We start from the raw sequence: 23502 nt of genomic DNA on the forward strand, positions 1-23502 counted from the left end.
ACTGAGCGCTCACAGTTCCTGTCAAGGAGACAGGTGGGAGTGGTTTGAAGTTGAATATAGCTTGTAGTCTCTGTGCATTTGGCAGTTGAACTCACTTGGACCACATTGAAGGACTGCTGTGAGAGGCACTGTGGAAATTCAAATCCAGTCAAATCCAGATTGTGGTGAGGATCCTCAATTTAGCAGGCATAATGGTAAGTATTTTTTTTTCTTATTGCACAATGCTTTTGTCAATGCTGCTGATTATTTCTCACAAGTTAGAGGTTTGGCTTGTCATCACCTGCTCATTCAGGTCAGTTGCCAAATTCAGCTCAGCCTTTCCGCCAATCTCTGGGACAATGAGCTATTTATGACACAAGATGTCAAAGTTACATTTAAAGCGGCCTATTTTTAAAGTCACGGAGTGTCAAAATGAAATTAAAAGAGTGACAAATATCATTTGGAAATACTGCGGAGCTGTTTTGATTTAATTTGTATCGTTTGATTGCATTTTAGAGCTGTTATTGCTCGCCCTCATAACACACTAAGGTTGCCTTCGGTGACTCGGTGTGTGACAGGGTACATGACAGTCAAAAATGTAGGTGTGTCGGAAAAATATGCAGGTAGCAACAAGTCAGATCAGATTGAGACAAACCTAGACCAGTTCAGTGGACAAAATTTGGTTTCGACTTTGCTGTCACTCTCAGCAAAACGTTTTGGAACAAAGTTTTGTAATTCATGGCAAGGTTATAACAGTTCTTCTTAAACGCTGCATGCAGGCTTGTTTGCACAGTGTAGTACAAACACAGCTTGTTAGTCAAGCTGATAAAACCATCGAACAACAGGGCACCCACCCTGCTCAAATAGGCTTTTAGTCATTTTAAAAAGGCGATGAGGAAAAAATAAATTATATGAAACACTACTAAAACGAAGCTGAGGGACACAATAGGGTCAGAAATTGCCAATTGAATCTAAAAGTCTTTTAATGGTCTGAGTTTTTCTTTAAAGTGACAGGGACTATTTCTGTGGCTGCCTGTTTACTCAAACATTGCTACTGGGTGTCATCTCTCAAAATGAGCACCCTAAAATAGCGGCTGTGCTGTGCTGTGACCTGCATACCTGGAAATTGAGATGATGTCACATTAGCTGGGCTCACTAAAGAGGACACTGGAGAGCTGAACTGATCTCAACTTGGGTTTAATGAGCTTAAACACACTTTGAAATAATAGAAGTTGATTTCCTAAATCTCTCCAATGGGCAGTGACCTTTCCATGCTAGGACAATGTCATTGTCCTCAGAAAGAAGGGGAAATCAGACTGTGAGAGAGAGATAAATAAAATACAATTTGCATAGGGTGAGAAGCTCGGTCATCCGGAAGAGACTGGGAGTAGAGTCGCTACTCCTCCATGTTGAGAGGAGCCAGATGAGGTGGCTCGGGCATCTCATCAGGATGCCTCCTGGATGCCTCCCTGGGGAGGTGTTCCGGGCATGTCCCACTGGTAGGAGACCCCGGGGACGGCCCAGGATGTGCTGGAGATACTATGTCTCTCAGCTGGCCTGGGAATGCCTTGGGATCCCCCGGGATGAGCTGGATGAAGTGGCTGGGGAGAGGGAAGTCTGGGAGTCCCTCCTAAAGCTGCTGCCCCAGCGACCCGACCCCGGATAAGCGGAAGAGGATGGATGGATGGAACAATTTGCATACATTCTACAAAATTTGCATCCTTTAAGGATGCCAAGTCCAAACAATTCCTCAAAATATGTTAAATGCAGCTATAATAGTATAAACATCAATATTATGTTTGTGGGGAATCAATTAAGCCGCAAAATAAAAGAAAAATTAAAAAAATGTGTTTTTATTCCTTTCAGGGGATGGCCATTTTGCCACTTGCTGTTGACTGAAATTGACATCACATGTTACAATCAATCACAGCTCAGCTTGTGAATGTCACACGGCCAAATTTAGGAGGCAAACAGGAGACTCTGAGAACATACCAGTATTGTTAAGAATATATTTGACTTGACTTCCTCTTGAATTTGTCACACAGGATAAGGAATATAAAAAAATTAACAACATATCTTGTGTAATGTTTTATTCAATCATACATCAGTGATTTTACCATAGTGCCTCAATAAAAAGTAATAGACTAAAAAAATATTTTTTTTCTAATCATTGGTGTTAAAACACAAATCATTAAAGACGTTTTAATAGTTACATTACTATCAATCACATTTCTCCTGCTAATCTAGTCCAACAAACTGATGACTATAGCACGAGGAAGTTTTACCTGAGGGTGTGCTGTGGATGATGCCACCAAACAGGTCCGTCAACTTCAGAGGAAATGCAAATGAGCTCCTCTCTGTTTTGTTGACTGTATATACCGTAACGATAAACAATTCTTTTGTTTCGTACACTTTAAAGATCAGTCTACTCAAATATCAAAGAAGTCTACTCAGAAATGAAAGAAGCTTTTTTTTCAACCCCAATGGCTGATTAGCTTGCTGGAATATCAAACTTGATATAATAAGAAAGCAATTCACTGCTTTGCTCGGCTATTTGCTTACTATACAACCAACCTTATCCTCATGTCTCCTTTCTGCTTCTTTCTCTCTTCCAGCGTGAATGCATCTCCGTCCACGTAGGTCAGGCTGGCGTCCAGATGGGCAACACCTGCTGGGAGCTCTACTGTCTGGAACATGGCATTCAGCCAGATGGCCAGATGCCCTCTCCAAAGTCAATTGGAGGCCATGATGACTCCTTCACCACCTTCTTCAGCGAGACCGGGGCTGGAAAATATGTCCCAAGGGCAGTCTTCGTAGACCTGGAACCAACGGTTGTTGGTCAGTGCAAAAAGAAGCATTTTGCATTTCAATAATATAATGATGCAAAAGATTGGATGTTATTCTTGTCCGTAATAAATCTTTCACATTTCTAGACGAAGTGCGTACGGGCACATATCGCCAACTCTTTCACCCCGAGCAGCTGATCTCAGGAAAAGAAGATGCGGCCAACAACTATGCCCGGGGACACTACACCATTGGCAGGGAGATAATTGACTCTGTCCTCGACAGGATCCGAAAACTGGTGAGGGTCATTTCATCGAATCTGTCTTATCCCAGCAGTATTGAAAAGTAATAACGTTTAGAAAAGTGGTTATTTTAGGCTTGTAGTCTGAATGTTGTGTCTGCATTTGCAGTCTGACCAGTGCACGGGTCTCCAAGGTTTTTTGGTCTTCCACTCCTTTGGTGGAGGCACCGGCTCTGGGTTCACCTCCCTCCTCATGGAGCGACTTTCTGTTGACTATGGGAAGAAATCCAAACTTGAGTTTGCAATCTACCCAGCCCCTCAAGTTTCTACTGCAGTGGTAGAGCCATACAACTCCATTCTGACCACTCACACCACCCTGGAGCACTCCGATTGTGCTTTCATGGTGGACAATGAAGCCATCTATGACATTTGTCGCAGGAACCTCGACATCGAGCGACCCTCTTACACCAACCTCAACCGCCTCATCAGTCAGATAGTGTCATCTATCACAGCCTCTCTTCGCTTTGACGGAGCCCTGAATGTTGATCTGACCGAGTTCCAGACCAACTTGGTGCCCTACCCTCGTATCCACTTCCCTCTGGCCACATATGCTCCTGTCATTTCTGCCGAGAAGGCCTACCATGAGCAGCTTTCTGTGGCTGAAATCACCAACGCCTGCTTTGAGCCAGCCAATCAAATGGTCAAGTGCGATCCACGTCATGGCAAATACATGGCCTGCTGTCTGCTGTATCGTGGTGAAGTAGTGCCCAAAGATGTTAACGTTGCCATCGCTGCCATTAAGACCAAGCGCAGCATCCAGTTCGTGGACTGGTGTCCCACTGGTTTCAAAGTGGGCATCAACTATCAACCTCCAACTGTGGTTCCTGGAGGAGATCTGGCCAAGGTGCAGAGGGCAGTGTGTATGCTTAGCAACACCACAGCCATCGCTGAGGCCTGGGCCCGTCTGGATCACAAGTTTGATCTGATGTATGCCAAGAGGGCTTTTGTGCACTGGTATGTGGGAGAGGGAATGGAGGAAGGAGAGTTCTCAGAGGCCAGAGAGGATATGGCAGCCCTGGAGAAAGATTATGAAGAGGTCGGAATTGACTCCTATGAAGAGGATGAGGAGGGAGAAGAATTCTAGACACATTTAGCTATTTATTAAATAGTTAGCAAAGTAAGTGTCAACAATGATCATTCTTTTTCTACCCATTAAATATTTCAACATACTATCTTGTCTGTTGTCTTTTTTGTTTGATGGAGTGTATGTGCCGTAATTTTTTTGGAACAAGTAATCAGGAAGGCTGGAGCAGCGATTCGAACCCAGAACCTCAAAATACGATTTGCAGATGCCGTTACCATTTCACTCACCCATTTTATGGACACATTTTAAGTATTGAAGCGTCCCCTAGTGGAGTCTAACCAGAAGGACCAAAGTAAAACATTTTGAAAAATAAAGGAGGAAAAAAAAAAGATCATACTTCCACAATTGAGTGAGATCTTAAAGTGTGATATCGAAACAAAAGTTAATGATGCTCAATTTGTTCGTTTCCCGGATGCGGGTGGTTGCCAAGGCAACGTTTGTCGAATTCCGGAAGTGCGTGGCTTTGAGGAAATATGGCGTTCAGAGAAACGTGTTTATCATTTGCTGCTATAGCTTCAACGTCCTTTCCTAGTATTTTGTGTTTTTCCATTTTGATTGCTTTCGCAGGCTTTGCAAAGGCAGATAGCGGAGACGTGTTTAGTGCAAGCAACACGCCTACTGTACCCATCGCCGCCGCTAGGGATCTACGGTAAACATGGTGACACGTTCAGTTATGCTAGCAGCCCTTGGCTACTGTGAAATTCGTTGCAGTGATTCATTTCGAAAGTAATTAAAGGTTTACGTGGTTGAGGTTGCATGTTTGACGCCCCAGTGTCGTATTTGAACTGTGATTCAACCACATCGGAAGTCACACTGGAATCGTTCTGCTGTCACGACACACCGTTCGAAAAATCGAAACTTTAATGCTTTATTTAACAACTGAGCCACGTAGCATCCGCAGCAAAGCTTTTAAGCACATTTGCTCAATGATCATTATAAATTATGAAATTCGGCGATATTGTTGTGAATGCTGGAACATTTTAATGCCTGTATCAAACTCAAGTTTTTACTCGTCTGATTTGAAAACGAGTTATTTGTCAGTTTGTTTTTTAGAATTAAAATCGAATGCGATATCGTCGTTTCTACTGACGTGTCATCAGTCTGAAGCTACTCCATGTTTGCTTCCATTATAACGCAGAGCTATGACAGACTGCACTGTTGAGATAAATGTGCTGCCCTTCAATCTCTGAATTTCAAAATATAGAGTAAAAGCTCTCCAAAGACAGTTTAACCTTCTTACTACCTAACTGAGTGACTTCAATATTGCCTAGATTCAAAAATTTCAGGGTCCGTAAGTAAGAAGACTCACTCACTTTTTGTTTTGCTGTATCGAAGATACCTTCTGTACGATGTGAACCCTCCAGAGGGTTTCAACCTGCGGCGAGATGTATATATTCGCATCGCATCCCTGGTGAAATCTCTGAGGAAGAACGGTGATGACTGGGTCCTCGTGCTTCCCCCCTGGGGTCGCTTGTATCACTGGCAGAGCCCCAACCTCCATCAGATCCGCATCCCTTGGGGAGAGTTCTTCAGCCTCACCAGCCTACAGGCCAACGTTCCGGTGATCGAGTATGAGGAGTTCATTGCTGGTGAGTAATTTTGACTCACACCAACCTATAGTCTGTTGTGTGAATTTCACTTTTTTCTTCTTTAAATTCCAGAAAATGGAGGTCCATTTATTGATCAAGTTGTGGTCCTGCAAAATTACGCGGAGGGATGGACTGATGGGAAATGGGAGGAAAAGGTTGATGAGCGGCCGTGCATTGACAAATTGATGTACAACAAAGATAAACAGGGCTACTACAGGTGATATGGACCTTCCACGAAACAAATTATTTTCCGCTTTGTTCATTGGTTGGGTCACTTTATCAGCAACTTTATCCATCTCCTCTGTGCTGCCTTTCCAAGGGGCTGGTTTTGGGGCTTCGAAGAGACGAGAGCTCGAAACGTAACTTGTCTGTCAGCACAAGGTCATGCCTCCATCATGGTCCCGGTTCTTCGACAGAACATTACAGTGACGTGAGTCCTTTGAGAAATATTATATAACTCATGCTTGGATCAACATTTGTAAGTTTTATTTGTGGCAAGTGTATATGATAATACAAACAAGAAGTGACAGGAGTAAATATCTTTAATTAAAAAATGTAGCCAGTTAAATTGCTACTGAATGTTATTCTAGATTCATTCTTCAGTTTTTTTTAAAGCACTTGTAGTCCAGAGTAATTCTAGACTACTAATCTTGCTTTGTAATTTGCATAGATGACCCTACAGGTGGCAGTCGTAAATTGTCCAACTTGTTTTTTTTCGTCATCCGCAGCTCTGTAATGCTCGACCGAGCAGAAACACTTCTCCATGATCATTATGCAGGAAAGGATTACTGGGATGTAAGTGACACAAAACACAAGCGTGACAAATGCAGCAAGCTGCTGTTTTCATTTACTGCTCTTGTTCTTGATATATATGTGGGATGAAAATAATATCTACCGCATTTTAACATAGAGCCGTCGCAGTATGGTGTTTGCCAAGCACCTGCGTCTCATTGGAGATGAGTTCAGAGCAAAGTACCTCAACTCGACAGATGATGGCGACCACACGGTTTACAATGAAGACTGGACTCGCATGAAGGTGAGTCAGCATCTTTGCCGTGACTGCTGAAACTGCTTTTTTTTTTTTTTTTGTCACAATGACTGTCGCATATATCAAAATATCGATTATTACAACCATTTCCTTCTCAGGCCAAGCTGGGCTCTGCCAAAGGGGGCCCGTACCTCGGGGTCCACTTGCGGCGAAAGGATTTCATCTGGGGTCACAGAGAGGACGTGCCCAGCCTGAAGGGGGCTGTGAAAAAGATACGGAACCTGATGAAGAAGCACAAACTGGAGCAAGTCTTTGTTGCAACCGATGCAGACCAGGAAGGTGACGTCTTATGAACAGGAATTATTTTTCCATTATCTTTGTTTTCATAATCAAAGTGAATTGAGAATTCTGTCCGCATTGTATTGAAAGCGCCATCAGTGTATCTCCGTATTTACGCCATCCCACAGAACTGAAGGAGCTAAAGAGGCTGTTGCCTGAGATGGTGCGATTTGAAGCGTCCGCAGAGGACCTGGAGCTTTTGAAAGATGGAGGAGTGGCAATCATTGATCAGTGGATTTGCGCTCATGCAAGGTAAACTGGTGATCATTGGGACCATGGGATGGATGCATTGTGTAGTTTTGTTTTCCTGCTTTGAGTTTCTCCCGTCAAGAAGGAACAATCCACTTCCTTATTGTGCAACAAAACAAGCATAACTTATTGACACAAGAGGTTACGCCACCATCTCCTGTATGGTTGACTCAGTTTGTTTTATAATGTGAATATTTGAAAATCAAAAACCTGCTTCGGGAAACTAGTGGAACCAGCCATGCTGTTAACTGATTATTTTTTTGCTTATATCGCTCAATCTAGATTCTTCATTGGAACATCGGTTTCGACTTTTTCCTTCCGTATCCACGAAGAGCGTGAAATACTTGGTTTTGATCCAAAGACCACTTACAACCGCTTCTGTGGGGATGCCGAGAAAGAGTGTGAACAACCTACACACTGGAAAATTGTTTACTGATGGCACCTTTGAAGTTTGCTACTTTACACACGTGCCAAAGCCAATGTCAATCAAGGACACAGTACAGTATTTGAACTCTTGTTTTTTGTTTTTGTCTTGTACTTTTTTTATGCCTAGGAGTGGCTGACCTGGAGTAACACCAAGAGCATATTGTTCTGCCAAACAGTCTCATTTGCATAATATTTGAAGACAGATTTCAATTGGCGTGATATTTTTCTGTCATTAATTACTCATATCATTGGCACTGGTGGAAAATATCTTCGGGGGGCTTTTTGTAGAGGATTTGAATCAGTGTTTTTAAATAAGTGGAATTTGACATTCTGGATATGTTTTTTGTGACTATAATTTAGTTGTATTCGCTAAGTGGCAATTATTTCTGCCTCAATCTTGCATATCCTATTGCATTTTCCAATTGAAAAGATCCACTCTCACTTTTTACTCATTCTTGCACAATAACCCGTGGGTTTTTACAATTTTACTGAAGCAGGTAATGCTTGGAATATGTTCTACACAGAGAGGACAATACTGTGAGTGTAAAGCACTACAAGTCATTTTGCCACTTGCTGTCAACTGAAAATGACATGACATGACAAATCACGGCTCACCGTTTTTATTTTATTTATTTTTGTGTGTGTGTGTGTGTGTGTGTGTGTGTGGGTGGGTGGAGGGGACATGTGTCATTTGCAAGCTGAGCTTCAGATCATTGATCAGCACACGCCACTGGTCATGATTCAAGTTCATCTCACATTGAAAAGATGACATTTTCCAAATTGAATTCCACAGTCTGGGAATTAGAATCTTGCTGGTTGTGTGTCCTTCCAGGTTACGTCTAGTTGGTATGTCAAAGGTGTGGACGTGACAATGAGCATGCAAAAAAACCACTGCTTTACACCAACCTGTACACGTGATCAAGAGAAACTGGAGAACAGTTTTACACCTCTCCCTTTGGTTCGCCATCCTCCACCATGCAACAATAAACCCATTATGCAGCTATTGTGCAATGTTCCCTGTTTCCTCTTTATGTGTGAAAGAGGAAACAGTTTTGTCTCCTCTGTCTTGTTGAGCATGGAGGAAAAAAAGTATTTTCAGTTTATAAAGTCTACCCCTCTTCAAATGACATCTGGGATTAAAAAAATCAGGATAAACCGTTTCATTTTTTTTTTTATTGAGTCAATGTACAGACGAGTATCTTTATTTAAATTTCAAATGTGCATAGAAAAGATCCTACAGAAGAGGATTAGGGCCAGTGAAGAAAAAAAAAAGGGGGGGGGGGGGGATTGACAGGATTCTGACTTTTTCCCCTCAAAATTCTGACTTTAAAGTGAGAATTTCCACAAAAAAATCCTGTCACCCCCCCCCCTTTTTTTTTTTTCTTCACTGGCCCTAATCCTCTTCCGTAAATGTTCACTAAAACAAAATAAACATGTACAAGCGCTCGTCCTATGAAGCCATTTGCACAGTATTGTGTGTATTTGCAAACAATAGTAAGGTGAAAGAGATGTAGACTTAGGCGTTGCGCAACTATCTACTGTTAGAGGCAAGAATGCGCGCTCGTGATTGGTCCACTCCAGTGCTGGAGACTGGAGTGTTAGGTGAGCAGGTGGAAATTCAACAGTTACGTCCACGGGATGAGTGAGCTCGCCGAATCAAAGCCAAAGTCTAAAATGGTGGTTTTTCTTCTTTCTAAGAAGAACAAGCGCGTCGTGTTTTGACTTAATTAAAGAGGTCGTTGTTGGCGAGGTCTTCGAGTGTTTTTTTTTTTTCTTACGCCACGAATAGACAAGGAAAAAAAAAAGATCAATTGCAGAACAAACTAACAGGTGAGTGTTACCGTATCATGACATCTTGATTCAATTAGGTTATTAGGTTAAAATACAATATAATCAATAATTGTTTCAGTTTTTCGTGTTCTTTTTAAAGGAAAAATGACTTCGGTCCATTATTTTAAGGAAGGGGATGATTATCTTTGCATCAATGCAAATTTAAGACTTGTTAATGATTATTTCTACCTTTGTGTATAATTGCTGCTACGACTAATATATATACATATAATGCCGGTTAGTTACTTGATACAGGCACATTTCGTGAATTACAGTTTCCCAAATTTTATTGAGCCGAGCACACCAACAAATACAAATGTTACAAAACGTATCCTCAAATAATGATGAACTTGTCTCTATTAACTTGCAAATGTTCTTATTCAATGTGAAATCATTGCTTATTTTAACACAGAGCTGTTATTGTTATTATTGTTATTATTTTTCACTTGATTGAATGGCAATTGGTGGAAACACCGTGATAGATAGATCAACAAAGATACATTATTTGTAATAAGAAATTATATAGTATTGGACAAGTAATTTACATATCTTTACAAATACAATCAATATACATTTGTCCATGTAGAAAGTCAACATACAAAATATGCTTAAAAAACATAATTTTCAAAACATACACAAACATAACATATTTTAAGACATTTTGTCTCCATTACAGCCTGGCCCAAAGATGGGCTTCTTCCAGCAAGTCAAGCTTCTTCTTTGGAAAAATGGGCTGAATATAATCCGGAATCCAGTGAGTGTAACGTTTATTCTAAGAAAGTTGGGGGAGCAATTGAAGGGGATTTATGGAATTGATCTGGTGTTTTATAGGTCTGGTCACTGACTCTGATCATCTGGCCTCTGATCATCTTTATTATTGTTGCTGTGACCCGAGATTATTACCCACCACAGCTTCGTGAGCCATGTAAGTGAAAAGATCCGGGTTAAGTCTTCTTAATTTTTATATTTACAAATGAGTCATCATAAAAGACAATCATTCAACGGCAATAAATTATGTAGACGGAATAAGATAACAAGGGACACAAAAGGGAAATTACTTTACGAAGTAATGGAAACTTTTACCTGATATACCAGTCTAACCTGTGAGGTTGTGTCTGATTGCAGTCCAAATTAGAAATAAATACTATTTTAAAAATAAAGAAATACATTAAATACACACTGACTGGAAATAAACACAAAATAATAGAAATCATTTGAAATAAATTGTTTTCTCAAATATCTCCTTGAGCATAAATATATAAAGTCTATAACAAGCATGAACTCAAAATGTCAATTTTTTACTGAACTCTAAATAGTGAAAAAATAACACTGTGTGTAATTAAGAAACTGTAATTTCCCACACATTTTTTAATTTTATTCTAACCATTAGATTTATCTAATAATAAGGATTATTATTAATAATAATTATTATTATGTTAGTATTATTAAATTATTATTTTAATAGCAATTAAAATGACCCATTTTTTGTTATCTCAATATTGTTTACAGCTTTACAATTTGGAGCATTACCTTTTCACAATGAGAGTAAATAAAAGGATAATTCCTCAAACATCACAAGTCCTCAGCAACCAACCTTTGAACCACATATTTTCCTCTTATTTATCAAGTCAACAGACTTAAGTCAACCAAGGTTAAAGGTGTTCCGGAAGAGTCCATGTAGGTGTTTCTCACACACTTAATTTTCCACCTTGTGACCTTTATGATGCAATTTGACCGAACTGCGCAAGACATAGATTGTGACAAATTTAGTTGTATGAATTCTCCTAATTTTCCGTTTAATAACATATTGACTTGTATTGCTATGCAGATTAATCGGCTTGGAACAATCACGCCACAACAATTTTTTGTTAGGCTGCAAGAACATGTAATGTAATTTAATCTATTCATTAAATTATTCTATTCATTCTCAAACACATGACAATTCCTTCGATGAGCGTCGGGAAATTGTTTGGGTACTTTATAAAAAAGGCATTAAATCATATTAACTTTCAATGGGATGGTTTAACTATACCTGTATTCATATTTATAGTTTACTCCCAACTGAGTGAGTCGGACATTATACATTTATTTTTGACAGGCACTGAGGACATTTGAAAAGGAGTGTATACACGGTATTGTTATAACCAAAAACAGTCTTGTAGCTGCTGTATGAGGATGGTTTCCAAAGTTAAAAATGCAGTGGACCAACAGTCTTTATGCTGCTTGTGTTTTTTTGGTCTATGTCAGGATGTCAAACTTTTCATGACAGGTCCACTCCCAATTTTGACAACTGACACAAACCCAAATGAATGGATAATTGCTAAAGGTGCAACCGTATGCCAAAAATAGTTTCAAACGTTTATTCCGAATTGTAAAACTGACATACGCCAAACAAAAGTTACGCATCCTTTATTAAAGCATTTAAACATTCGTCCCGATGTGGTCCACTAATCCCGCCAGTCTCAACAGGAAGAACTTTGTTGAGGAAACAAACCTAATTGACACACGTTTTTGGCACTGCCCAAACTTTGAAAAACAAACAATGATGAATGTTTTTAATGTTCAAAGTTCATTGAGCCAGTTTGCCCGCATTTTTTTTCATCCATTGGAACATTACAGTTATTTAAGGGGTGTGAGATATGTCTGGTCTGTCTGGTTTTCTAGGCTATGTGTCACCCCGGAACCTGCCCAGCACCGGCTTTTTCCCATTTTTGCAGACCGTCATGTGCAACTCAGATAGCAAATGTCGCAACATGTCACGTCTGGTGACCCCATCAAAGTTGACAAAAAGATCCACTCATAATACAAGGTATTCCCATTACATTACATAAACATTGGAAATTTTTACTCACACTAATTTATTTTTCTGTCACACGGTTTGTAATTGGGAGATAAGCTACCATCTTGTTTTATATTAGTCTCGTTTTGTGAAAATATTAAAGTTTGTGTGTGTCTACCTCTTGTAGGCACTATCATCAAAATCTTACTATTATGTCTGTTTTCATCATTTTTAAAAATACAAGGCAAATGTTTCAAAGAGAAAGCCACAGTTGCCTAATGTTGTGCTTTTAATAGGTCATCGGCGACGGGTTCTCTCTTGGCAAAGATGATTCAAGGTGGTGACTTTTACACGTTCCCAAACGACTCCAGTCTGGACTTACCGCTTTTCAACTTGAAAGAAATATTGAGTAAGTTCCTTCTGGAATGTTATGCTTTCATGTGTCACGTTTGTAGACGCAATCATCCTTTTCTTTTATATGTACATTGTTCCATAACCAATGAGGGATGCTGATTTACAACTTAGCATCATCGTAACCATAATAATCAGCACAGTCATTACTCTAATTGTTTGTTCTTTTTTGTTACAGTGGCAGCTGATCTAAAAAAACACAATGCCACCGCCACCCACACCAACAATTCAACGTTTATTAGCAACCAGGTACTGCAGGAACGTAACGTAGGGCGTGAACAAGAGAAAGTCCAACTAAACTCATCGATTATGTTGGTTGGGTATAAAAACGAAAGCAATGTCGTAACAGTTGTGCTAAATATGGAGTACCGTATTTTCCGCACTATAAGGCGCACCTAAAAACCTCCAATTTTCTCAAAAGCGCCTTATAATCAGGTGCGCCTTATATATGGACCAATATTAAGCCACTACAGCAGGTGTGTTCAAAGTCCGGCCCGCGGGTCAAATGTATATATCTTATATATGGACAAAGTTTTAAAATGGGCCATTCATTGAAGGTGCGCCTTATAATCCGGTGCGCCTTATATATGGACAAAGTTTTAAAAGGGGCCATTCATTGAAGGTGCGCCTTATAATCCGGTGCGCCTTATAGTGCGGAAAATACGGTAGTATGAAGTTGATTGTCTGACGACGACTGTGAAATCCCTTCTAGGACGGCGTGCACAAAATGATGGAAGCAATAAACCTGCTGAAGCGGCCCATCTGTTCCATAAGTCTGACGGCCATCAACGCAAGCTCACCCGGCCCAATCAGCAATGCAACAATCAACTTTTGCAACTCAAACAGTACTGTCTTTGAGGTTTTTCTCCGGATACTCAACCAGGTGTGTGTGCCAATAAGTTGGTTATCAGCACGCAAATTGGTTTCTTATTCGATTCTGTGATTCAAAGCTCCTCAAAGAAGAAATGCTAACTCAATCCGACGAGCTGGCAAAGGTCTTCGGGGCTGTGATGTTGGTGTTTGAAGAGATGCAGAATGAGAGTTCCTTATGGGAGAGCCTTCTAGCTATTCCCGAGCTCTACTCTGCTGGATCACTTGAACAAATGTTGGACACCTCAGCGGTTCTTCTCACCAACATACAGGGGTGAGGTGCTTTGAGTTGTTTGGCTGTTTGTCACAGTTGCCTTACTGCTCTTATTTTCTTCTTTTCATAGCATTCAGCATGTTATCCAGAGCAATTTCCCTGAAACTGCTGAGTCAATCTTTGGACTGCACCTGTTAATTGCTGGAGGCATCGACATTATCCGCTATGCTCAAAAGTGGCCTGGCAATGGTAACTAAGCATGTGTATTTAAGCCGTATGAAGCAATAGGATAGAATAGAATGCCTTCTAGAATATAATAGCGTTGCACTTTGGCATACCCGTGTTGAAATTACCGTACGATAGCATTCATGTGTAATGTAAATCTATTGTTTGCCTCTCTTTAGATGTGTCCATCTCCCTCGGAGACATTGTAATCCTGAACAATGACTCAGTCAGTGTAATGGCTGAACCGGTTTTACGAGCTATCCGGATACCACTTACCCAGGTTTGTTATGGAGTGTGGAAAAGCTCTTTTTCTGTTTTAATTCAAAACTAATCCAGGTGGCTTCATATTTAAAGTGCTTTTCACTTTACTAGAAGCAGAAGGAACATTTTATGTATGCGTGATCTTTTGCTTGTATTAGCTTTTCTGTTATTAGATTCCGCAAGCAAGTGTTGTCTGTGTAATATTCTCCCCCCAATGTATTTATTTATTTATGTATTTATCTATTTATTTATTCGTTCATTTATTTGAATAGGGCCAATGCACATTAATGAATGTCAGTATAAAAACAAATATGCGTGCATCCAGTCTGACTATTTTCTCTTCCTCAGGTTTTGTTTTTGACATTAGATGGAGACATTCTGGAAGACTACATTTGTGACAACAGTAGTAACCCCTTGTGGCTCACAGCCATGTGCATGTCTGGTGCAGTGGACATGATTCTAGACCACATAAGTCCCGGCAAGGTCGCTCAGCAGGTAGGCTACATTCATAGTGCCAACTACCTTAGAAAACACTCTTCTGGATTCTATTTTTGACTGAGACCAATGCAAAATAAATTTGAGAAAATAGATAGGATTTATTATTATAGAGTCATATTCACCAGTGAGTGCAAAGACGTGTGCTCACAAATTTAAATAAATGACATCATAATATGCATTTTCTTCAGAAATATTGAAATAAAAAACAATGTCTTAAGCTAATTTTAAATTTTCTTGTCCCCTGAACCTTTTCAAACAGGCTTTACTGGCTTGGAGTAAGCACGTCGCTTCCCATGATGTTTCATTTTTCAAAGGGCTGCTCCACAATCTCACAGGCAGCAACGGAGGTTCCAACATCTCAAGACCCTGGCATAAAATGGATACACAACCACGGAAAATTGAGGAGGAGCTGTACGTACAATATTTTCTGTTCATACAAACTTTAACACACAATTTGTTCGACTAGCTCATTTTTAGAGAGCTACCGTGTTTCCCAGACAAGATTTTAAGGATGCTTTACACTTGGCAGATTTTTGACAGTCGGTGAAGTGGTGCTGAAGTTGAGTGAGATTCATCCTGACGTGGACATGATTGTTCAGCAGACCCTTGGCGTTGGCTTCAAGTCCATGGAAATAGCAAGTCTCTCAATAGCTACCGTTGAAGGTAAAAAAACAACAACAGGCAAACAGTGATCCTGTCATATATGCAGGAAGCATTAATTAGGTTTTGTGTTATAATCTAATTGTAGTGGCTGGCAAAAAAATAGAGGAAAAAAAATAGAAGAATTGCACGAGAATAGCAATTTTATGGCATACAACATTAAAAAAAATCACAAACATTTCTACCTTTCCTTTTAAAACTTTCAACCTATACAAGTAGACGCTAGAAATAAATATTTCACGAGAGTTTAGAGTCGGAAGAAAGTCATACATTCGTGTCACGCAAGGCCTCGATTGTTCTCTCTATTGAAGTACCGGTAGTATTTAACTGAAAGGTAAATAGAGCATGCTCACACCCTTTCTCAAGAGACTGCTGACCGATTTCTTAGATAAGAGTGACTCAAAGGGTTTACGTACTTGCGAGATACGCAATACTCGCTCAAAAAGAAAACCTCCCCCGTTAAGCTTTTATACAAAAGTAAATAGCACATACAGTAAGTGGGTGTGGTCCTAGGGTCATTGTTAAAAGTATTATTCTGTAACCTGACATCACAGTATAGTTTAAATTTAAACTTTTCCTGCCTGTATTATTTTTTAACTCCTGGTTTGCAGAAATGATGGACAATACCTTGAAAGATTCTGCTCGACTCCAAAACATTTATCAAACCTTGCTTACAAATCAAAGTGAAGCAAGTGTTTGGATCAGCCAGATCCTAAATAGCGTCACTCAAGTCATAATGAAGGTATGTCTTCAGAAATATGTGTTGTCTGGTTTCATCAACACTTTGCTGTCCAGAGCACAAAATCTACACGGGTGTAGCGCAGTTCAACAGAAATCATCAAAATCATCATGATTTTGCTTCTACAGAGTCTGGCATCACCAAATGTGACATGTGAGGATGCACTGGGACCCTTCCAGTGGCTGTTGTCTACTGAGACCATTAAGTTTGAAGTGTGGAAATCTATTATCTGCGAGAACTCCATAACGCTTGAGAATCTTCTTCTGGTGGAGTCGATGCCACTGATTGAAAAAGTAAGTTTGGAAATTTTTGGTTCTTTCAACTAAAGCAAAAGTGGCAAAAAATATATTGGTATGCTGTCGTTCATAGGGAGAAGAGCTATACAACGCTCTGAGGGATGAAGAAAAAGACTTCAATGTTACTCTTTCTATGATTCTCTCCGAGTGGCATCGATTATGTAACAGCTCCCTGGAATTCGGAGCGTTCCTGCACAGGTTGTCCTCAGAGCTGGGGCCGGATTATGCGTTAAATTGGTTACCGGGAAACAGCTCGGATATTACGGAGACTCTTCTACAAAGGTTTGGAGAAAGTGCATCCAGCATTTGAGTAACATTGCATGTATGCAGTAAATGAAAAGCAGCAGATCATTTCTTTCTTTGCTTTTTCAGTGTTTTTGTTTTCATGGTCAATTTGGGAGAAAAGATTGAGAAGAGTCCACAGTGGCCTGAGATGAAAAGCTACTTCATTATGGTTTACTGGGTCTTTAACTACGTAGACTACGGTGGCATGATTCAACCAGCAAACTGTGAGTCACTTTGCTGTTAATCAATGTACTCTGTTATTAAGAAACAAGAACTAGGACGGAAACTTTTTTTATAATTTCAACATTTGCTGTTTGTTTTGAAATATGACCTTTAGGTTCTCTTGATATGGACACCCTCAATATTTATTGTGATGCCCATTTGAGTTGGGATACATTTGTTGAAGGTCTCTTTCGGGCTATAATGTCGCCAAGCCAAGACATCCTGGTTAAGTAAGTGGCAACATTTCAGAATGAATATCTGAACGCACCAGTTCAACAAGTCTCACTATAGTTCTGTCCCTTTTGTTTTTTCTCGATCCTTTGTAGTTACCTCAAAGCGACTGTCACTCTATTACAAAACGTGTATGGAGACCTCATTGAAAATATGACTGCTTCATATTTAACACAAGAAATTAAAGGTGGAGATGCCCTCTCAGCTTACCTGATCAACTTAATGAACAAACTGGACAATTTTACTCGGACCGTCACCACACTCTCAGATGAAAACATCGTCGACCCCGAAGTCATGGTTCCCATCGTTAGCGAACTGTTTGAGTGCACAGGTCTGTCACCACTTCTGCCTCTGCTCTTTGGCAACGGCTCAGTCAATGCCTCCAGCATTATTGATGCAGCTGTGAAGCTCGGTCGAGGCAACCAGCACATTTTTACCTTCAATGAGACGGATCCAACGATGCCTGAACTGGAGCGGTTGATAATGCAGTTCCTTTCCTCGGAGGGGAACCTCACAATGTCCCTCTCCTATGTGATGGGCAACACCCTGCTTACCTACTCCAACTACTTCGATCGAGAGAAAGTTGCTCATGTCCAAGACGCCTTAAAGCCGTTCACCAACCAAACCTCATCTGGAATTGTAGAGGCCATTCTTAGTGCTATGGAGCTTCTCAAGGAAGTGGTTGATTCACCAAATGGTGACCCAAGTAATTTAATTCTTTCATACATCCACCAACTTCAAGAATGTGTTGCATCCCTACTCAAACTGCGACGAATCCAACAAACTTTGTCGCCAAACGGACAACTGAGCACAGCTGAAGTTACTGACCTCCACCAAGTCTCCACTGACCTTATCAACCTCCTCACCCCCGAGAGCCTTGACAACCTCACTCAGATTGGCCCAGAAGCTGCCCTGGATCTGGTGATAGAAAAAATTCTTCCTTTCTTACCACCAGAATTCCAAGAGCCAGCTGATTTATACTATCAAGATTTCAAAACATTGCAGTACCACTTGTCTTTATGCGCTTCAGAACAGAACTGTTCATCTGGAATTTCTGAATTCTTCACATTTCTGGACGAAATCGTCAACTTGACGCTCTCAGCCGATGCTAACGTCACCATCAACATAACCAACAAGTTTCTGGAGAGTGGGGAATACTTATATGAAGACGTCACATCCGCTTTCTTTTCACTCATGTTGTCTCCGAATGATACTGTCTACGTCAACGCCTTCAATCAGACACTTCATTTCATCCAACTGGTTATAGCCATGCCAATTATTACAATCCCTCATATCCAGGATGCTCTGAGACAGTCCAACCTTACCCTAGAAGAACTAAACTACATCTCTCACCTTGCTGGAGGCGCCAATGTTAATGAGCTGTTAGTAAATATAATGGAGATAGCCAATGTTCCAAAATGCTTTGAATTACAGCGCAACGCATCCGTGACAGCCCAGTGTGTTATGGGATTAATAGACAAGGCCAGCAATTTCCTGGCAAACATACCTGCTCTGCAGAATCAAACAACCATCATCTCCCTTGTCCCATTAATTGTCAATAAAACCACAAGTGAGCTCATTCAAGTCAATTTTACCTCCAACGCACAAATGCCCATCATACATGTTCTTAATGACACGCTGAACAATATTAAGATGAACCTCCAGATGAACAATCTGAGTACTCCAGAGATCCTGAAGGAAATTCAAGTGATGGAAGGTTTATTGAAAGTAGCCGCTAACCCAGAACCCTTGAACCTCATTCTCGAGGCCATGTCGGTGCCATACTCCGAGGAAGTCACCATTGCGTACTTGCAAATCATGCAGTGGTATTTGCAACGGTTGGAAAATGTGACAAGCACCAGCTTTGTCTCAGAACTTCTTCACCCGTTCTATCGTCTCACGCAATTACAAGTGACCTTGCAAATAGCCCAGACGAATTTAACTTTGTTTATCAACAATCAGGTTGACCACTTTCAGGACCCGGCGGACGGTGCGGACGTGAGAAAAATCGGCCAAGCAACTGTTGCGATTCTGCAGCAAATTCTGAACTACATAATAGTCGACATTCAAGTCCAGGATGAGAATTTTCAAATTTTTAGCTCGGTTCCATTCATCAACTCAACCATGCTACATGAAACTGAGCAACAAATTCAACTCTACCTTGATCTTATCCATGACTGGATGGAGGAACCCAATGTCACAGCAGTCTTCAACAGTATGCTCCATTGGGGAAACTCTTCCATAAATGCTTCCACGCCTGTAAAAGACCTTCACCTCCTCTTACAGTCGATGGTTAGCTATCTCTCTGTAGAACAGCGGGCGTACCTCACCATCATCAGCAATATCACCCGGTCCTTGAGCAAAGCTATTATGGTGCTGGAGCATCCAGGAGAGCTACAGTTTGACCACCTGTTTGCTGCCATCATGGAAGCAGTCCAAAGTTTCTTGCAAATTCTGACCCAAGACACGGCCCCACTGTCACAGTCTGCGCAGGAAAACATCCAGGAAATTATTCGCAATACTGTGGTGCTCTTTGTCGAGCAGAACTCGACTTTTTCCACATCACTCAACCTCACCCTGGACATCCTCAATAGAACACAAATGGCTGTTCAGCAGCTGGTGCCAGAAGAGTTTGCTGTCTACTTGCTACCTGTCCTCAAAGTATTCACCAATTATTTTGAGACGATCACCGTCGCTTATGGACCAGACAACTGGAACATCATGTGAGTGGCAGTTTTGACGCTTTTGAAGTATTTCAGAATAAATGCGAGTTTCTGGAAGATACTAACCAATAAATACTTTTCTGGCATACGAGCATGTTTTAGTTAACAAAAGCTAAATTTAGTTCACTGTCTCTCTGCCAAGTGAAAATACAAGAAATGCAACAAATTTCTTTACAAAGCTCTAAGTGTTTATCATGGGAATATTTATTTGATTTCTTTAAAGCATTTTGAACCAATTGAAGATGATTCGGAGCTTCCTGCCACCAAACAGCACAGCTCAGTACTATGTTTCTGTGGCCATCAACATTACTAATGTCATCTTGGACTCAAGCCAAGGTAAATATCTTTGGAATGGCGGATGTGCTCTATTTTTTAAGAAATGTAGTTCAACTCTCAGAGATTTTCTCTTTTGGGAGTCTTTGATCAGCTCTGCTATTTGTGTTAACCACATTTCGTATGTGTGACTTCAGGCAACGTCAGCTTAGAAAATCAAATAACACAAATTCTGGAACCCATCATGGAAGCCGTCCAAAGTTTCTTGCAAATTCTGACCCAAGACACGACCCCGCTGCCACAGTCTGCGCAGGAAAACATTCAGGAAATTATTCACAATACTGTGGTGCTCTTTGTCGAGCAGAACTTGACTTTTCCCACATCACTCAACCTCACCCTGGACATCCTCAAAAGAACACAAATGGCTGTTCAACAGCTGGTGCCGGAAGAGTTTGCTGTTTACATGCTACCTGTCCTCAAAATACTCACCAATTATTTTGAGACGATCACCGTCGCTTATGGACCAGACAACTGGAACATCATGTGAGTGGCAGTTTTGACGCTTTTGAAGTATTTCAGTATGAATGCCAGTTTCTGGAAGATGCTACCGTATTTCCCGCACTGTAAGGCGCACCTAAAAACCTCAAATTTTCTCAAAAGCTGACAGTGCGCCTTATAATCAGGTGCGCCTTATATATGGACCAATAATGAGCCACTACAGCAGGCATGTCCAAAGTCTGGCCCGCGGGCCAAATGTATATATCTTATATATGAACAAAGTTTTAAAATGGGCCATTCATTGAAGGTGCACCTTATAATCTGGTGCGCATTATATATGGACAAAGTTTTAAAATGGGCCATTCATTGAAGGTGCGCCATATAATCCGGTGCGCCTTATAGTGCGGAAAATACGGTAAGCAATAAATACTTTTCTGGAATATTAGCATGTTTTAGTTAGCAAAAGGTACATTTAATTCACTGTCTCTCTGACCAATGAAAATACAAGACATGCAACAAATGTCTTTACAATGCTCTAACTGTGTATAATGGGAATATTTATTTGATTCTTTTTTAAAGCATTTTGAACCAATTGAAGACGATTCGGAGCTTCCTGCCACCAAACAGCACAGCTCGATACTATGTTTCTGTGGCCGTCAATGTCACTCATCTCATCTTGGACTCAAGCCAAGGTAAATCAGTCTCAGTCTTAACTCTAAAATGGTGGATGTGTCATGTTCTTAAAAAAATGTAGTTCAACTCTCACAAGCTTTCTCTTTTGAGACTGTGTTTGATCCGCTCTGCTATTTGTGTTAACCACATTTTCATATGTGTGACTTCAGGCAACGTCAGCCTAGAAAATCAAACGACACAAATTCTGATGGGGATTTTTAACCAGGTAAGATTTCAAATGGCACGTCATGCATGCATGTCAGACAGATTTGTTGTTAGATCATGATGGACATGCATACCAAGAAGGTGATCACAAGGTGTAATGTGTTGATACCATCTGAATCTTTTCAATCAAGTTTGTTCTGATTGTCACAGGCGATAGCACTTTAGAACCGAAATCGAACAAATTCATACAAACCATGTTTTGTACCACTTGTCCTAATTATCTGAGCAGATATGGCAGATTTTTACAAATGGACCAGGATTGAATATGTCTCCATCTGTGGAGACCTTATCCCATCTCGGTTCGGTGCTTCAACAGATTTTGACTGGCCAGGCTGACCAAGAGACGTGGCACATGTAAGATTCATCACGCAAAGAACGTTCATGATTAGAGGAATGTGAGTCTGAGCTTTCTGTTTTGGAACAGGCTTAAAAAGATGTTGGGGATTGTACTGACAACAATCAGTGAAACGCAGCAATGGGACAATGTCACGGCCGTTATCCCCTATTTTGAAAAAATCATCGCATGTATGGTAAACACGCAGCGAGCACAGAAAAGTGAGTATACCGCTCAGTATTAAGCATTTGGTCGGTTAAAGACACAATAAAATTAATACATTCGCAATCATGTGATGTAAAACAATAAAATAATTTGTTTGCAGGTTGCATTTTGCAGGTTTCACAATTTGTATAATAGTTTTCAAAGAGTCTGACTGGTCAAGCTTTTAATGTTGTCCTTTTCTGCAGTGATGCTCCTAAGCCTCGCAAAGCCTGTGTTGACCCTGATGAGAGAAATTGTACAGTCTGCAAATGGAAGTTATTTGAACTTGTCGGAGATCTCGGAAAGAATCCAGCCTGCCATACAACAAACACTGCTGGCTGCTGAGCAGGTAACTTATGCTGAGTCACTCGCTTAGGCTGTCAGAGACTTCATGATCAACTGCATACTGTCTTTTTAGTGACTGGGTCTAATTTATAAAGTCTTCTTTTTTTAAAATTCTGTTTTTTACAAAAGGTATGCTTGAAAGTTGATGTTTCTTCTACGTTTGACAGTACAGGTTGTTAACAACCCTGCCAAATTCAAATGCTGAAAAAAATGTATAAAATAAGGCTTCAATATCATGAAAATTCAAAGGAAGATAAATTTTCGGGTTCTCGGCATAGCTCGCAAGTATGCCAAATAACCACTAATCTAAATGAAGACATATAATGACATATAATGCATTGAAAAACAAATCTCTTATTTCCCATTTCAGGGTGTTTTAGCGTGTCACTATTCAGGACACGCCTGTCACGAGAACCTTTTGTATTCATTCTCTGTGTGGGTGTCCAGTGATAAGAAGTGTTGATACCTGTGTGAGCCTTGTGGAATTTACATTGTGTAGATGCACGGAGAGACATTATCATGTGTCCATCGTTGTGTTCGTCACAGTCTCGCTAACTGAACTGGTTTCCTCAGAGGAATGTGATATAAGACAACAACGTCCAACAAAAGGAAGGTGATTGTCATTGTCGTATTTTGATGACATTTCTTTCAGGCAAATGGAACTTTGGAATGCGATGAAGCTGTGAAACCGTGGGAGCCCATCAGGGTCGCAGCCAATTTAAGCCATGGCGTCATTGAAATGTGGTGCAACATCAGTCTGCAGCCCGTTCTAGAGATTTATGCTGATCGTCATTATATCTGCCCCCACCTCAACACAAGTGTGAGTACAGACAACAAAAATGGATTTGCCGATATCAGAAAGTTAGATCATAAGAGTCATACATTGAATGTGTCCCCATGACATCACAAATTCCAGTGCTAGTCACATTTTTACCATTTGGTGGCAATGTTGACACACAGAACATTTT

The 23502-nt window shown here is 40.5% G+C and overlaps 3 protein-coding genes across 5 annotated transcripts in view; all 3 read left to right on the forward strand.

The window, feature by feature from the left end:
* The first annotated feature begins 19 nt into the window (after positions 1-19).
* LOC119115374 (tubulin alpha chain-like) lies at positions 20-4234 on the forward strand. The gene is made up of 4 exons (XM_037239810.1): positions 20-194; positions 2595-2817; positions 2913-3061; positions 3174-4234. Exons 1-4 carry the CDS (start codon positions 192-194, stop codon positions 4146-4148), a joined length of 1350 nt encoding a protein of 449 aa, XP_037095705.1. The 5' UTR covers positions 20-191; the 3' UTR covers positions 4149-4234.
* Positions 4235-4601: 367 nt separating this feature from the next.
* Positions 4602-8348, forward strand: pofut2 (protein O-fucosyltransferase 2). The gene is made up of 9 exons (XM_037239814.1): positions 4602-4797; positions 5484-5737; positions 5810-5954; positions 6057-6167; positions 6466-6532; positions 6648-6773; positions 6884-7064; positions 7193-7316; positions 7596-8348. The coding sequence occupies exons 1-9, from the start codon at positions 4622-4624 to the stop codon at positions 7747-7749; spliced, it is 1338 nt and encodes a 445-aa protein (XP_037095709.1). The 5' UTR covers positions 4602-4621; the 3' UTR covers positions 7750-8348.
* A 969-nt stretch (positions 8349-9317) lies between these two features.
* The window catches only part of abca12 (ATP-binding cassette, sub-family A (ABC1), member 12), a 37613-nt gene continuing 23428 nt past the window's right edge, over positions 9318-23502 (forward strand). Inside the window, exons 1-27 of one of the 3 annotated variants that reach the window (XM_037239878.1) lie at positions 9319-9569; positions 10246-10323; positions 10401-10494; positions 12234-12378; positions 12645-12757; positions 12938-13008; positions 13472-13642; positions 13710-13903; positions 13974-14092; positions 14248-14348; positions 14678-14824; positions 15087-15238; positions 15357-15490; positions 16099-16229; positions 16355-16519; positions 16596-16804; positions 16895-17031; positions 17145-17259; positions 17356-19983; positions 20207-20319; positions 20454-20799; positions 21334-21446; positions 21597-21652; positions 21881-22005; positions 22076-22206; positions 22396-22538; positions 23187-23354. In XM_037239878.1, the coding sequence (XP_037095773.1) occupies positions 10258-10323; positions 10401-10494; positions 12234-12378; positions 12645-12757; positions 12938-13008; positions 13472-13642; positions 13710-13903; positions 13974-14092; positions 14248-14348; positions 14678-14824; positions 15087-15238; positions 15357-15490; positions 16099-16229; positions 16355-16519; positions 16596-16804; positions 16895-17031; positions 17145-17259; positions 17356-19983; positions 20207-20319; positions 20454-20799; positions 21334-21446; positions 21597-21652; positions 21881-22005; positions 22076-22206; positions 22396-22538; positions 23187-23354 (6087 nt within the window). In that variant the 5' untranslated portion in view covers positions 9319-9569; positions 10246-10257. Of the gene's footprint in view, positions 9570-10245; positions 10324-10400; positions 10495-12233; positions 12379-12644; positions 12758-12937; positions 13009-13471; positions 13643-13709; positions 13904-13973; positions 14093-14247; positions 14349-14677; positions 14825-15086; positions 15239-15356; positions 15491-16098; positions 16230-16354; positions 16520-16595; positions 16805-16894; positions 17032-17144; positions 17260-17355; positions 19984-20206; positions 20320-20453; positions 20800-21333; positions 21447-21596; positions 21653-21880; positions 22006-22075; positions 22207-22395; positions 22539-23186; positions 23355-23502 lie in introns of all 3 variants that reach the window. The other 2 variants (XM_037239880.1, XM_037239879.1) reach the window with 2 other exon arrangements.

The sequence above is a fragment of the Syngnathus acus genome, chromosome 21 (assembly GCF_901709675.1).
Source record: "Syngnathus acus chromosome 21, fSynAcu1.2, whole genome shotgun sequence".
Taxonomy (NCBI): Eukaryota; Metazoa; Chordata; class Actinopteri; order Syngnathiformes; family Syngnathidae; genus Syngnathus; species Syngnathus acus.